The sequence below is a fragment of the Mirounga leonina genome, unplaced genomic scaffold (genome assembly GCF_011800145.1).
Source record: "Mirounga leonina isolate KUSES-001 unplaced genomic scaffold, KU_Mleo_1.0 Mir_447, whole genome shotgun sequence".
Lineage (NCBI taxonomy): Eukaryota > Metazoa > Chordata > Mammalia > Carnivora > Phocidae > Mirounga > Mirounga leonina.
In genome coordinates this window covers 5659930-5676698 of record NW_023270757.1, presented here as the reverse complement: position 1 = coordinate 5676698, position 16769 = coordinate 5659930, and the positions used below count along the sequence as shown (strand labels likewise).

At 39.4% G+C, this 16769-nt stretch overlaps 1 protein-coding gene across 1 annotated transcript in view; it reads right to left on the bottom strand.

The window, feature by feature from the left end:
• Window positions 1-12439: 12439 nt before the first annotated feature.
• Window positions 12440-16769, bottom strand: part of FREM1 (FRAS1 related extracellular matrix 1) — a 236825-nt gene continuing 232495 nt past the window's right edge. Inside the window, exons 39-40 of the mRNA XM_034987965.1 lie at window positions 15667-15752; window positions 12440-13147 (exon numbers count right to left, since the gene is read on the bottom strand). Coding sequence (XP_034843856.1) covers window positions 12948-13147; window positions 15667-15752 — 286 coding nt within the window. The 3' untranslated portion in view covers window positions 12440-12947. The remainder of the gene's footprint in view (window positions 13148-15666; window positions 15753-16769) is intronic.

Here is a 16769-nt window from a genome sequence, read left to right as displayed (position 1 = left end):
AAGAAAGAAAGAAAGAAAGAAAGAAAGAAAGAAAGAAAGAAAGAAAGAAAGAGAAAAAGGCATTGAGTGCAAGGATGTGCAATCAATGCAATGATTTTCTCTTATTTTTGATTACATAATGAACACTTGCAGGAACAAATCTCAAATAATACAAAAAAGTGTATAATTAAAAGTAAATCTTCCTGTGACCTCCCAGGCTTCCTGTTCCGCCATGGAGGCAATCATTGTTATCAACTTATTTATGTTCGAGCTTTTAAAACTGTCACCCGTTATAGGCTGAATCATGTCCCCCTAAGATTTACATGTTGGGGATTCAACTCCCTCGTCCTTCAGAAAATACCATATTTGAAGAGAAGTGTTTTAAAGAGGTAATGAATTAAAATGAAGCCATTAGGGTGAGCCCTAATCCAGTAAGCCTGGCATCCTCATAAGAAAAAGAGATGAAGACAAAGACACAGAGGGGAGACTATGTGGAGACATCAGGAGGGTTGACAGTCTGCACACCAAGGAGAGAACTTCCAGAAGGAAACAGGCTTACCAGCACCCAGATTTCAAAGTTCCAGCCTCCAGAAGTGGGGGAAAATAAATTTCTGTTGTTTAAGCTACCCAGTCTGGGACCCTTGGTTATGGACCCTCTAGCAAACTTATACATCACTCAAAGAGAATCAAATGGGGAGCCAGTAGCAAAGGATCTATATGAAATGGTGGAGTATGTCACAAAAATTCTGCCTTTTCACTTTTAGGCACCCATCCTCAAGTTACTTTTTAGGGTCAGATTATTGCATCTGCAATTTCGGTGATCTATGGCTCTCTGTCCCAAACACTCCCGCACCATGGAGAAACATTCCATTTTTTTTGCAACTGGGTATGTATCTATCACTGTGAAATGTGACTAATCAGCCACTTACCCAGATGGTAGCGAGGCCTCCTGCAAATCTAAAAGAAGGCCAAGGCAGCTGGGGCAACGTCACCGTGTGCCTCCCCATCCTGCCACCCACCCGTCCCCACCGCCCACAGCCTCGACTTACAGCCAGGCCAGGATGCCGTCACTGAGGCTAAGCCTCTGCCATGTGCCTCTTCCTCATCCTTAAAATTCACCTTGATCGCTTTTCATTCTGCAGAGGGCTGCTCTCAGAGAGAGTAATGTAAGTACAAGTAACTCTGGACTGGAAGCCAGAAAACCTTTATCTGTTTGCCGACTGCCTTCCAGCTTGGAAGCTATAGGATCGCCGGCGCTCCAGGTCCCTAAACCTTGCCAGGGACAATACCACCCGCCCTGCCTTCTTCATTGGGCTCATTGCCTTTCTTTTCACCCCTAATCCTGCTGCACCCTGCCTGACGTGTCTGCATGGATGGGTCTGCCCAACCACAGGCCATCAGGGTGACGTGACGCCCCATTCAATACCCTAAATGAAGTCTGATGACCTCTGTTCCCCTGGCCTCGCCATCCCCCTCCATTTCCACTCCTGTTCTTATCAGGAAAGGCTCTACCTCTACACAGTGGGTTTCACGATCTCTCTCCTTTCTCGATCACTTTCTGTTGTTTCAGTTCTATAGAGTCCTTTCCTGTGCTCCTCCTTATCCTTGTAATAGTCCTACCACAGTTGTAGCTACATGGTGATTTGTCTGAACATTTGTTTAACATCTGCCTCCACTTTAGATTTTAAAGCCCATGAAAGTAGGGCCATGTCTTCTGGAATCACCATCTCAGGCCTTAAAATAGTTCTTTCCACATGGGAGGTGCTCAAAATACTGGTTGTAAAAATGAATGAATGACTGTCTCTAAGCTCTCTGGTCTTCACTTCCTTCCCTATCCGGGTTGGATTCAGGGCCCATCACTTCAAACGTTTGCAATATTTCCAACTCCCTTGTCCCTTTGTCCTTCTCTTGCACCCATCTAGTGAAGTTCCAACTCTGGAAACACCAGCTGTCATCTTCCCTGGGCCACATCTGGCTTGTGGAATGCTGGCAGGGTCAATGACAAAGTGGCAAATATTGGTTCCTTATACATTAACTATCCCCCTTCTTAACAGAACCCTCAAATCTGCACAGCAGTCTTTCCTATTACTCTAGTCAACTCTGTCTTCATTTTCTCTATAGTGTATTTCAAAATCTTCTCTAATCATCTCCAGCCTTCGACCGTTCTACCTCTTCAATCGTCTTCGGCAAATGATCTCATCCCTTCTTCCACAAAGAAAGATGGAAGCCAGCAGATGGGAGAGTTCTCTCCCATCTGACCATCCCACCATATTCATTCATTTCTCCTTTCCACTCTGCTCTTGGATTCCATCCTTTCCAACTTAACGTAGTGAATATTCTCCCCCATTAACCTTCTTCTACTCCACTGGCTACCTCCCACTAGCATTTATACAATCTTTACTTATTTTGAATCTTTTAAAAATGTCTCCTAATTTCTTGTAAGTTTTCAGGTTCTACACTTTGGTGTTATCTTCTGCCTTCATGGGCAAGTTTTGGAACGAATTGTTCAAACAACCTCCACGTTCTCACATCCCCTGACACATCGACCCACTGCTGACTTCTGCTTCAGGGCTTCCTTAAAGCCTCCTTCCCAGGATCACCCATGCCTCCTCGTAGCTGTTGCAATTCCCTGCAATATTTAACTGATTTCTCATAAATTTGGTCCTAAGGAAAATGGAGAAAAGGAGGTCAGAGTGGATGAAAACCCTGAAGCTTTAAGCTATAAGAGCAGAACCGCCCATCTGGCCAGCTCCCTGGGTAGTGGAGGATTTACAAGGAGCTGTCTCACTCAGAACATCAGAGTTTCTTTAGGATTCTGGAAGCCAGGTCACTTCTTTACTCAGCCATTTAGTGATTCCTCCAACTTGGCTTAATTTGGGTGCATGTGTGTCCTCCTAACTAGGGAGAGGAGGCTCCCCAGAGGCAAGTTCTGTGTTTTCTGGAGATGGCATTGTCAGCAGCTGAGAACAGGGAGATTGTTAAATGCATTTTTCTGTTTCTTTTCTGTTCCTGGTTCCTTGCTCAACACTTAGGAGGTTAATGAATGTTTGTTTTAACATACCAAATTCAATAAAAATGGGGACGGAAGCTTCTGACACGGGGCCTTGTTGGGCTTTACTTTCTAAGAGATCTCTCTTTGTCCCGGAGAACTTATCCTTAATTCTCTGTGTTCAGACTGTTTTAAAATCAAATTTCCATGGAACCTGGGAAGACTCAGAATAAACCTTTCTTTATTTCCCAGCCTGGCCACAGCCTCAGAGTAGGTCTTTGAACTTTGTCCCCAGGCAAGTTTCTCCTCGAGAATAATTACACTCCTAGAAAAGGGAGCTCCTGCCAGAGGACTCTGTGTTAGGTGACTTACACAGCTTGTAAATTGTTTTCCTCCAGTTGGAAGATGGGGGTGGTATATCACCAACAGAAATGAGTGTAGGGGGCATCTGTCTAAAAACCATTTCCCTACTGGCTACCTTGCCAGTTTCTGCTTATACAATGCAGGCAGCTTGGGGGAACCATATTGTCCCTATAAGCTCATAACACATGGACAAATGATTAAAAACACATGGAAAACAGTTCCACAGCTAAGCTAAAATTCAGATGGGAATGGAAAATCAACTTGCAAAGCTTTCAACTGACTCGGGGCCAAATGTGGGACAGAATGCGAGGAGAAGTTGCCAAAAGAGAGGGAAGTTGGGGGGAAAAAAGCAACTCGTGCGTAGGAAACCTAAAACAATGACACCTTGTATTGACAACCCTTTCCTAAGACTCTCCAAGAGTAGGCACCAAAATCAACTCTGGAAAAATTAAGACCTTCATTTCATGAAAGATTTCAGACAGATTTATATTTTCTACCTCCATAAATAAAGGTTGGCTTGACTGTCTTGGCGACACCTATGCGGAAACATAATGTTCAGTATCTGTAACATAAATATTAAAATAGGACACATTTTTCCTTTTCCCTTGGAGGTGTGGGAATTAAGTAACAAGGTGACATGAGACAAACTGAAAAATCATGACAATAAAATGCAAAAGCAAAGCAGAACTTTCCAGTAAGACTTGCCTTCTGTTGCGTACCTGACCCTGGGCCCAAGTTGGCCATAAAGCTGGGCAAGCCTTCGTCACATTTGCAAAAGTTCAATTCTGGGTTCAACTCCGAAACTCTTGGAAGCTTGTTATTTGAAGCTAGTCACTAAAATGACCCAAGGATTCTGGTGGGTAGGAAATCCATAGGCAAGGAGATTTCCTGGGAACCAGATTCTGCTGGGTTTTTCTGTCCTTTCACTTCCAGCCTGAATCCTTCCTGACAGCCATACAACCCAAACCACCTTTCTCTCCATTTAGCACCATTTATTTCTGCACATGTTCATCTGGGAGCATGATGGATCCTCAAGACATGGAAAAAGCATGTTCCTTAAATACTGAATGCAAAAGGAGATTTTGAAAACATGGCTCCATGGAGGAGCCATTCTTAGAAGAGAACTATCCTTCAAGTCCTTAGCAACAAACAATTCTTTCTGTCATGTGAAAAACCATCTGCTAGCGTGTCTCTCTTTATAATGAGATTTGTGTATCATAGATCATGTCTGAAAGCAAGGCATATTGGGGTTTTAAAAAGGGCTTCCTTGGTCATCTGGATTTCTCCGAAAACTGGAACCATTTCCACGTTCAACACAAATGTCCTAACATGTGGGAATGTTCTCACTTGTCATACGGAACTTTAAAACCCTGACTCTCCCACCCCCAGATCCTCCTTCCCTGTTTACTGGTGAGCACAAGCACTGCTTAAAATTGTCACTCTCTTGGGGTGCCTGGGTGGCTCAGTTGGTCAAGCATCTGACTTCGGCTCAGGTCATGATCTCAGGGTCCTGGAATCGAGCCCCGAATCAAGCCCAACACTCAGCGCAGAGTCTGCTTGTCCCTCTGCCTCAGCCCCCTCCCTCCCCCCTCCTCCCTTCTTCTCCCCCTAGCCCTCCTTGTGCTCACTCTCAAATAATAAAATCTTTAAAAAAACTTGTCACTCTCTTCCAGGTACTTTGCATCTCTCTCTCTCTCACACACACACAACAGCTTTTAAAAAGGTATCTTTACTATGTTCCAGGCATGTTCTTTGTAGCTTCACATCTAATTTTCACAACAATTTTTCCAGGAAGTTATTGTTATCCCCATGTTATAGATGAGAAACCTAAGCTTAAGGAATTTAAGGTACGTAGTGAGTAAATGGTGGAATTGTGATATAAACTCACCTCATGTTTGTCTCCCGTCAGTTTGTTTTTTGCAACGTAGCTATTAAAATGATGCATACATTATTTTATATCCTGCTATTTTAAAATAACATTATGTGATAGAGTTATCACTTTAATGGAGAGAATATGATTTTCCGTTAAGCGTTCTTCTGTCATTAGTTATTTAAACCATATAATTTTACTCCAATATTTTACTGCCTTGAAATAAGGATATTGTTATGCTTATAGCTCTCTTTTCTTTTGAAAATTTTCCATGTTGTAGAAATTACTGTTTCTTTCTTTAAACAGCTTTATTGAAATACAATTGACATACAACAAACATGTGTTTAAAGTGTATAATTTGAGAGATTTAGACATTTATATGTATACCTGTGAAACTATTACCACAACCAAGATAGTGAATATATCCATCACCCCTAAAAGTTTCCTTGTGTCCCTTTTCAATCCTTTCCTCTGCCTTTTCCTGTTCTCTTCTCCCATTCCCAGGTAATACCTGACTTGCTTTCTGTTACTATAATGTTTGCACTTTCTAGAATTTTCTATAAATAGAGTACATATACACTAGGTGTTCTTGTCAGGCTCTTTGACTCAGCATAATTATTTTGAGAATCATCCATGTTGTTGTAGCAATATCTCACTTGTTTTTATTTCTGAATAGATTTCATTGCAAGGATATACTATAATTTGTTTATCCACTCACATGATAATGGACATTTGGTTGTTTATAGTTTTGACTGTCACAAATAAAGCTGCTATGAACATTCATATATGTCTTTGAATGGAAATATGCACTTTTCTCTTGGGTAAATACCTAGGAGTGAAATGGCTGGATCACATGGTAGGTGTATGTTTAACTTTTTAAGAAACCACCAAATTGTTTTCCAGAGTGGTTGGGCTATTTTATATTTCACCAGCAGTATATAAGAGTTCTAATTCCTTCATATCCCCACCAACACTTGGTATGGTCGGCCAGTCTTTATAATTTGAGCCATTCTAACAGGTGCGTAATACTATCTCATTGTGGCTTTAATTTATAATTCCTAATGACCAATATATTTACATATTTCATTTACTTATTTGCCATCTACATATCTTCTTTGGTGATGTATCTGTTCAAATCTTCTGCCCATTTAAAAAATTTCTTATTATTGATTTTTGAGGGTTTCTTTTATAGAGTCTGGATATCAGAGAAATGCATAGTAAATATTTTCTCCCAGACTGTGGCCTGTCATTTTCTTACCAATGGCTTGATCAAGATGTAATATCCTTTTTTATATATTGTTGGCTTTGAATTGGTGAATTTTTGTTTAGAATTTTTCTATCTATAATTATGAGGGATATTGGTCTGTAGTGTTCTTATATTTTTATATAGTTTGGTATCAGAGTAATTCTGGCCTCATAGAATAAATAAGTCAAAAAGTATTCTTTTGAAATTTTCTGGGCGAGTTCTATAGAATTGGTACTGTTTCTTCCTTAAATATTTGTAAAATTCAATAGTGAAGCTATCTGGGTCTTAGTAATCTATGTCCTCTCATTTTTTTCCTGATTGGTCCGGTTAGAGATTTACCAATTATTGATATTCTCAAAGAACCAGCTTTGGGTTTCATTGATTTCTGCCCTGATATTTTCTACATCTTATTTCTGCTGTCTTCCTTTTCTAGTTTCTTAAGGTGGAAGCTGAAGTTAAAACCTTTCTTCTTTCAAATATAGACATTTAGTGCTATAAAATTTCCCCTACATAATGCTGTAGTGGAATGCCACAAACTTTAATATGTTTTCATTTTTTAAAAATATTTTATTTATTTATTTATTTATTTATTTATTTAGAACGTGAGCAGGGGGAGGGGCAGAGGGAGAAAGAGAATTTCAAGCAGACTCCACACTGAACGCAGGGCCCAACACAGGGCTCAATCCCACATTCTGTAGATCACAACCTGAGCCGAAATCAAGAGTCAAGCGCTTAACCGACTGAACCACCCAGGTGCCCCTGTTTTCACTTTTATGCAGTTCACCATACTTTTTAATTTGCCCATTGATTTCTTCTTTAAGCCATGAGTTGAATAAGTTTATAATTTAGTTTCCAAACACTTAGGGGTTTTCCAAAGATACTAATTTAATTCCATTATGGTCAGAGAATGTATTTTGTATAACTTAAATTTGTTCAAATTTATTGAGACTGGGGCGCCTGAGTGGCTCAGTCGTTAAGCGTCTGCCTTCGGCTCAGGTCATGATCCCAGGGTCCTGGGATCGAGCCCCGCATCGGGCTCCCTGCTCGGTGGGAAGCCTGCTTCTCCCTCTCCCACTCCCCCTGCTTGTGTTCCCTCTCTCACTGTGTCTCTCTCTGTCAAATAAATAAATAAAATCTTTAAAAATAAATAAATAAATGAATAAATTTACTGAGACTCATTTTATGTCCCAGATAATGGTTCACCCCAGCAAATGTTTCATGCGCACTTAAAAAGAATGTCTATTCTGCTGTTGCTGGGTGGAGTGTTCTAGCAACGGCAGTTAGGTTCATTTGGTTAACAGTGTCTTTGTTTGTTTGACAGAGAAAGACAGCGGAAGAGGGAACAGAGCAGGGGGAGTGGAAGAGGGAGAAGCAGACTCCCCACTGAGCAGGGAGCCCGATGCGGGGCTTGATCCCAGGACCCTGAGATCATGACCTGAGCCAAAAGCAGACGCTTAACCGACTGAGCCACCCAGGCGCCCCTGGTGTCCACACTTCTAAATCCTTACTGATTTTTCTGCCTACTTGTTCTATCAATTATTGAGAAGGTATTAGCATTTCTGAATATAATTATAGATTTGTTTATTTCTATCAGTTTTTGCTTTCATGTATTTCTAACATTGTTATTAGGTGCATAAATGTTAGAATTATGTCCTCTTGATATATTGACCTGTTTAAATTATAAAATAAACTCCTTTAACCTTGGCAGTATTCTTTGCTCTAAAATCTACTCCGATATTAATATAGCTGCTTCGGCTTGCTTTTGACTAGTTTTAGGATGGCATATATTTTTCCATTTTTCTTCTGTAGTGTAAGTTGGGATTGATTGCCTTTGGGAAGCAAAAATACAGATGGGGATAGAAGCAAAAGGTGAACTCATACTTCAGTGCTTGGAAAAAGTATTGCGGGTTACCGTAAGGCCCTTAATGGAAGTGTTGGTTGATTTTTGTTCCTTTCTGTCTTAAGATAAACTAGACTTTATTGCCTGGCAGAATATAAGACCTATAAAAACTGTTCAAAATGAATAGTTATATGTGTAAGTTACGAGGAGGGTATATTCATTTCCTGCATGATCCTGTTCTAAAGACTTGTAGAATTAATTTTAGAAAATCATGGCGTTCTGGACATGACACAAATCCAGACACACTCTGCCATCCATAACAGCCCTCTCATGATTAATGGGGAGAAAGGAGGAAGATCAATAAAGCCGTCCTGTAAGTTAAACAGTACGTCCAATCAACATTCTCTTCCCCTTAACCAACTATATAAATAAACAAACAAAAACCTGGGTGAGACGTGAGGCAAAGACTGGAAAAAGTATCTTGGATGACTCAGATAGACACACAGCAAATACATCAACCCATTTATAGCTTTCTAAAATAAATTTTTATATGGCGATTTTTAATAGCATTTTTATCGAGATATACTTCCTATAACATCATATTCACCATTTAAAGTGCACACTTCAGTGCTCTTTTAGTGTATTCACTATGTTGTACCACCATCCCCACTATCTAATTCCAGATCATTCCCACAGCCTCAAGAAGAAACACTGTACCCATTAGCAGTTAGTTTCCATTTTCCCTTCCCCCACCCCCTGGTCACCATGAATCTACCTTCTGCCTTCATAGATTTGCCCATTTTGGACATTTCATATGAATGGACTGTGCGGTACATGGCCTTCCCTGTCCATCTTCTTTTACTTACAATAATGTTGTCAAGCGTATGTCAATTTTATCATACTCATCATTTAAAGATATTTTACTGGAATATAAGCAAGCCATTTGCTCAGAATGGTAAGAATGAGAATATGTAGAATAATTTGAAGAGATTCAGCCTACAATTTGGAGGTCTGATTCTAGGGCTAATCTCTTCCCACTTTACCTTCTAAAGACTTCCGTGTCCTCTGTTCTACAATAAGGACATCAGGTGAGATGATATCATTGTTCTCTTTTTTTTTATTCCTGTTACTCCAGGGATCCCAAAGACACAGAGACACCTACTGCTTGTCTTGTTGCAAAAATCAGTCAGCTGGATTTGAAAACTTTAGTTCCTTACTCGATCTGGAGACAGGAAATTTGGGACAGCTGCTATCCGTAACATTTTGACTTGATCATAAACACAGGAAGTAATACCAGTTTATTAATCAGGAGAGAAATAAAACAGCCTGAGCAGTTTATATTGGGGTGTTTCCCTTCAACTCTGAAAAGGGATAATGTAATCAATGATTTCCACTGTGACTTCCTCCCTGATAAAGAGTTTCACACTAAAAAAAAAAAACAAAAAACTATTAGAAATTTGCATGTATACACTATGCTTTTATACTTTTATTTTCATATCTTGATAACAGTAATATCTCCAGTCTCTAGAACAGGTGAGGGGCTGGCACTCGATATTCAATAATATTCATTGAATAAATGGTAGATGGATTGATGGCTGGGTGGCTGGGTAGATGGATGAAAGCCGTGTAGCTAAAGGTTGATTTAAACAGCAAGGATAAAAAAAAGACATGTTGAGTTTCCCTTTCCATCCCTTCTTCCAATGGCTAGAATAAATATAAAATGTGAAAAGCTAAAGCAACAGTAGTTCAGAAGTAGAAATAAGTTTATTAATTTTGATACAATGCTAGAGATAGGACATTTAATAGGCTGCTTTGTTGCAAAAATTAATCAGCACCAGTTCCTGGTTTGAGTTATACAAACCATAGTGTTAATGAAAATATGTGCATGTTATTTTTGGCTGTATTAAAAACAAGCAAAAACAGAAACATAAATCAATGTCACCTGGTTCATTTTTACCACTCCTTGGAAGGAGATGAAATAATTATCATATGATTTTAAGTTTATGTTCAGCAAAATATATGCTATATACATATGTATGTTTTGGTTAAAGAGCAAAAATCACAGGATTCTGAAAAGCTACATGCTACTTAGCTGGGTTGATGCCCTTGGGTAGAGGGGGCTTTTCCTGAGTTGGTATTCAAACCTGGGGAGAAGAGCTGGGTGGCATTTAGGTCCTTCTTTCTGATGCTCTCCTTCTTAGCTACCATCTGTCCCATCTCTCCCTGCTCAACCCTTCTCTCCTCTCTCCTAGAATCACCCATTCCTTATTCTACCATTATTCCATTTCCTTCCTTCCTGCTCCCACCAGAATCTGACAGGTGACAGTGACCAATCTAGGTGGAGAGAACCATGACCATCATTTACTTTTTTTTTTTAAGATTTTATTTTTAAGTAATCTCTACACCCAACATGAATCTCTACACCCAACATGATTCTTGAACTCACAACCCTGAGATCCACCAACTGAGCCAGCCAGGTGCCCCTGTCTCTCTCTTTCTCTCTTTTTTTTTTTTTATGACAATCATTTCCTTTTTTTTCCCCTGAGTCAAAGTGCAATCATGAGAAAGAAATAAAGGTCATGATAAATATTGCCCAGCCCCCCCCCTTCTCTGAATTTTTGTTTGTGTCTTCATTCAATTACTTGCATTTTACAACCTGATTGATGCTTTCATGATCAGGAACATTTAAAAATATTATTCTAGTATTTCTAGTTGCTACAAAAATCATAAAACATTCTCTCTTTGTGCTACCGTTTGCAATTACACTTAAACATCATTGTCGTTGCAGACAAGGATAAAAATCTACCATGCTGACCAGGTTCTCTCCATAACAGCCCTGGTTCTGGATTCCCAGTTTTAAATAGTTACTCTAGCTCTGGAGTTCTAGCAGGGACTGGCCCCTGAACTCTTTATTTCTTGAGCTTGTATTTTTCCTTCTAGGATATCACTCTTTAGGTAACTAACTCTTTGCTACATTATCTGGCATCTCACCTTCCCACATGGCAGAGGCCAGTGGATCAGAAAGGGTTGGAGCTGGTATGGAGGGTGGGTTTTGCAACTTTTGGTTAAATACCAGAGAGTGTTTGTGTTGTGCGAGAGACCTGGATGTTGTACTCAGTCTAGAGCCTACTTGGGATACCTAAAGTAAGGAGCCTCCCGACGCCACCATGCTTTCAAATTTAAGTAAGAGGTGGGAATGCCTAAACATTATCCGAGCTTCTCTTTGTAAATATCTCATACTGAAAATCTTGATAAATGAGCAGAAATAAAACAAGCTTGTCATGTTTTATATCCAGAAACAGGACTGGATTTCTTCCATTTATTTTAGTTTTACCGAATGTGTTATTCTAATAAAACCTGCACCAAAGCTTTAGTCTACTTGGTAACCCCATTTTGACTCTGAAATTACTCTGAATTACTCATATAGTAAGTTACATCTGGCACAACCATATTTTTCAGTGATTATGAAAAGAGGAAAATTCTGAGCAAACGCTTCAGAAATAAATTTCCAATTTCCTGTAATTAAACCTTGATTTCAGAAGGGAGTTCCTGTAAGGCTGCAACACGCTTTGCTGGTACAAAAATGTTTCATTCAGCTGATATTATAAATTAATAAGGGACCTTTATGTTACAGAATCAGGTTAGCATGCCATTTCTAGAAATATTAGAGATTTAAGGGCTCAAAGTTATATCAAAATCTGTTCTGAGAATGTAGGTATTCAAGGGCTCTGTTTTCAGTATTATTTTTCTTTGTTCATCAGCATAGTTCATTGGGACACTTCTGAGGAAGCAGTATTTTTCTTCCATGTGTTAACCATCACTCACATAAACTCTATTCCAAATGTCCTTGAGAAATGTTAGTCCGTACCATATACCCAAATGAAAAGAGAGGTTCACATTACTTCATATTTCTCATGAATCTGTAAGGCTGGGAGAAGCGTAATGATTAGCTCTGGGATGGTAAGATGCCAACATTTTTACTGGAAAAAGAGATCTATCTCATGAGTAGGGATGGGTAGACCCCTGACGTACAGGTAGCCTCTGAATTCTTACCTGAACTGGAGCTTTGCAAATAAGCTTCCATCTGCAAGATTCTCCCATCTAAAGCCTTCCTTTTCTACCACGGAGAATTCTCCTTTTTTATCCACAAGCCTCTTATCTCAGGTTTCAATTCGAAAGGTCTCCAAAGGGACAAAGTGACCCTTTGCTGTTCAGCTGTGATTTAATGAGCTGGGAGGGTTAGCTTTCTTCAGACTGAAGTGGTACACACACCTGCAGGACAGATTTCAGAATGGGACAAAAACTTGAGGTCTTGGGACAAAACAAATCCAAGGACCATGAACTTGGTATGAACTCAGATACAGAGTGGGGTCAGGGTAGGAGTAAGCACATCTTGTACCATATAATACTTCAGGCATTTGTTTTGAAAGCTACTGAGATGTAAGAATTGTATCTCTTCCTGAAAAAATGCTCATTGACCAATCTTCCTGGAACTATTCTTCAATGTTCCTTTTTTACTAGATAGAATCACTCATATACTATGATAAAAAAAAACGTACTAAGTCAGTCATGACCCCTTGGTTTGTATTGAACAATATGCACAAATCCTGTGAATAAATAGGTGAGAAATCCCAGGTGGGCACCTGGAGGCCAGTTACGTTTAGAGTTTCCTGGAGCACATGTAATTGTGAGCCTTGCCCTTCCCACAGTCCTGTGTTTGCCATTTCCCTTGTCTCCGAGCCAAAACGCAGTTCTTGCCACGCTTTAAACGTTGAGGGGGCCCTTTCCTCCAGGTGGTGAAGGTGACAGGTTCCCCGCCGATCCACTCCCAGCGGCCAGCACGCACTCGGTCATTCAAACCTAATGTGAACCAAAGAATGTGCCAATATTACATTTATGCTTGAAGATCATATCAGTCTCTTGCTCTAAGCTCAGGAACCACATACAAACATGGGCCTACGTTCTAAAACACAGAACAGGACCGGGAATCCTAAAACACAGGTAAGAACATAGAGCGTTGAGGGGGCGCCTGGAAGGCTCAGTCAGTTGGGCTTCTGCCTTCAGCTCAGGTCATGATCCCAGGGTCCTGGGATCGAGACCCAGGTCGGGCACCCTGCTCAGTGGGGAGGCTGCTTCTCCCTCTCCCTTTGCCCCTCCCCCCAACTCGTTCTCTCTCTCTCTGTCTCACTTTCTCTCTCAAGTAAATAAAATCTTTTGGGGCACCTGGGTGGCTCAGTCGGTTAAGCGGCTGCCTTCGGCTCAGGTCATGATCCCAGGGTCCCCAGGATCGAGCCCCGCATCGGGCTCCCTGCTCGGCGGGGAGCCTGCCTCTCCCTCTCCCTCTGCCTGCCTCTCTGCCTACCTGTTCTCTCTATCTCTCTGTCAAATAAATAAATAAATAAAAATCTTTTTTAAAATAAATAAATAAATAAAATCTTCTAAAAAATTAAAATTTAAAAATTAAAAAAAAAAACAAAAAACAAAACAACATATGGCTTTGGAGTCAGGCAGATCCAAATCCAAATCCTAGATCTACCACCTACTAGTTGAGCATCTTTGGGCAGGTTACTTAACCACTCTAAGTTTTAGTTTCCTCATCTAAGAAATGGGAATAAAAATAGTATATTGAGGGCTGTTTTAAGTATTAAATAAGATAATGCATGTCAAGTTCATGGCATACATACATGTTTAGTAAACAGTAATTATTATTCACATTATTCTACAGACAGAATTCCTATCCCAAGGAAACAGGTACACTCTTGTCTATTGTTGTTCTTTCTTGACATGTAAATGTCTTGGTTTTCATATTTGAAAGTAGCTTCACTAGGTATTATTTTTAGTCTGGAATGTAAGATTTTTTTCAGCCTGCTATAATTCCAACAAAAAGCAGCTTTTCTCAACTTGCCTCTCTATTCCCACTGGCTATTTTACAATTGCACTTTAGTGTTGCAAAGCTTTTGTAATTTTTCTTAAAGAAACAATCTTCCTCCTTACTCCCCTTCATAGTAGAAACAAAGAGAATACAATGAGAAAAGAGTCTCTTATAAAAGCATGAACTGACATCTCCCAACCGGGTTTAACCATGAAAACAGTCTTAGATGCATACCCTATATTCTCCCGTGATTCTCCCTCAATATTTTGGGGTAGAATAAAATGAACTACTCTCTCCTTCTGGATTGTTTCCTTGCATTATTGATCAGGAGGAGATGTTATGCCTAAGCACTCTGTGGGAATAGAGCCTTGAATCAGTCATTATGGAAGCAGAGAAAACGTCTCCTCCGGCTTTAACTTAATACTCTCAGAAAATTTCAGAATTTAGAGATGTACTAAGTATTACAGAGATTTTGAGAAGCCAAGATTGGCTTTACTATTGTTCCCTGAAATCCAATACCTTCTAGGACAGATGGTGAAAATATTCACTTGATGTGCCCTTAGAATTCTACTCCTAAAAGTAGAATTTTTATCTCTGAAGAGATTGTGGTATTGTTAAAATTGAAGATATTAAAACTTCAGAAAACAAGGGATAAAATTAAGATCCACCTACGATTGTCAATAGGGGTAAACATTTCTAACTCTTCGGCATATTTCTTTATATATGTATATATCACATGCACATATGTATATATATCACATATATAAATATTTTATTCTAAATTATTTTATGCTTCGTATGGCTGTGGACTCTGCTTTTTTACTTAGCACCCTGTCACAAATACGTTACATATTTTATATATAATATGCCTCCAACATAGATTTCTTGGATGAAATCATAAACATTAAGTACTTTGTCTTGTCTTTAATATTCATTGCCTTACAAAAGCATTAAATATTAAATATTCCTTCATATGGCTAAACCATAATTTAACTATCCCCTATTTACAGCTATTTCTAATTTTTTTACTTTTAGAAATAGCATTTGTTGAATTCTCTTACCTATAAACCAAACCACATCCCTTATTATTTCTTTGAGATGCATGTCTATAATCAAAGCATTGTGTCATTAAGATGAGTTTTATTTTTTTAAAGATTTTATTTATTGGAGAGAGAGAGAAAGAGAGAGAATGAGCAGGAGAGGGGCAGAGGGAGAGGAGAAGCAGGTTTCCTGCCGAGCAAGGAGCCTGATGCGGGACTCAATCTCAGAACCCCGGTATCAGGACCTGAGCCCAAGGCAGACACCCAACCGACTAAGCCACCAGGCACCCCAAGTTGAGGTTTAAAAGACACACTGTCCACCGGGCACCCCCTCCAAAAAAGAAAAAATAGATTGTCCAGCCATCTAATTGTTGCTTGTTACTGTGAGCCACAATTATCTGGCCCGGAGGAGGGCGATGCCCTCTTGATGTTCTCGCCTCCCTCCTCAGTACAGCGCAAACACTTGCCTATCCAGAAGGGTTTCCCTCCACTGATGTCCCAGAGCCATCGCATGTGTCGTCTAGAGAGAACTGTTACGAGGCTGCCCAGGTGACTACAAGGAGACAAACAAAAAGGACAGTGTCAGTGACAAGGAGCCCAATGTTCCTGTTGATATGAAATTCATAACAGCAGTCAAATCAGTTTAAAACAGAAAAAAAAAAAAAAAAGCATATATATAGAAAGAACTTTCCAGGATTTGAATACAGTATTTTTTTACTTTAATGATTATCTGTAAGGTGGGATTTGTGACCGCAAAGAAAGTGAGATTTTTTTTTTATATACTATCTGAGCTTTAAGGCACAAATCCAATAAGTTTTAAACATCTTTTTAGAAAAATCAGCAACTACCTACTTATAAAAATTCATGCCAAAATACTACTCCTCTTGCGGGGAGTCTATCTCTAAATGGGCATAAATTTGACAAATATCCAATTAATTTGACCAGTAAGGTAACCCAAACTATTCAGATAAAATTACTTGAGGCCTACATTTTACGCTTGGTGTATTTAATCAAATACCCCAATAACTGTGACCCTTTGGTCATACTCAGTGAAATGAGCATGGTCTCACTGTCAAAACTTCATAGGTGGTGTAGAAGTTAACGCGTGTGTTCTTATAAACATATATAAATATCCCCCCCCAATAGAATTGTTTTTATGTTTAAGGTGTACAGCATAATGCTTTGACTTACCTGTACTGTGAAATGATTACCATAAGTTTACTTAGCATCCATCATTTCATTTAGATATCAAAAAAAGAAAGAAAGAAAGAAAGAAAAACAATTGTTTTCCTTGTGATGAGAACTCTTGGGATTTACTCTCTCAGTAACTTTCAAATCTACCATAGAGCCGTGTTAGCGATACTCATCATGCTATACATTACATCCCAGTAACCAAAAGTTTGTACCTTTTGACCACTTCATCCAATTATCCCACCCCATATTCTTGGCCTCTGCTAATCACATCTGATCTTTTTTTCTATGAGTTTTTTTGTTTGTTTTAAGACTACATATAAGTGAGATCATATAGTATTTGTTTTTCTCTATCTGGTTTATTTCACTTAGTGTAAAT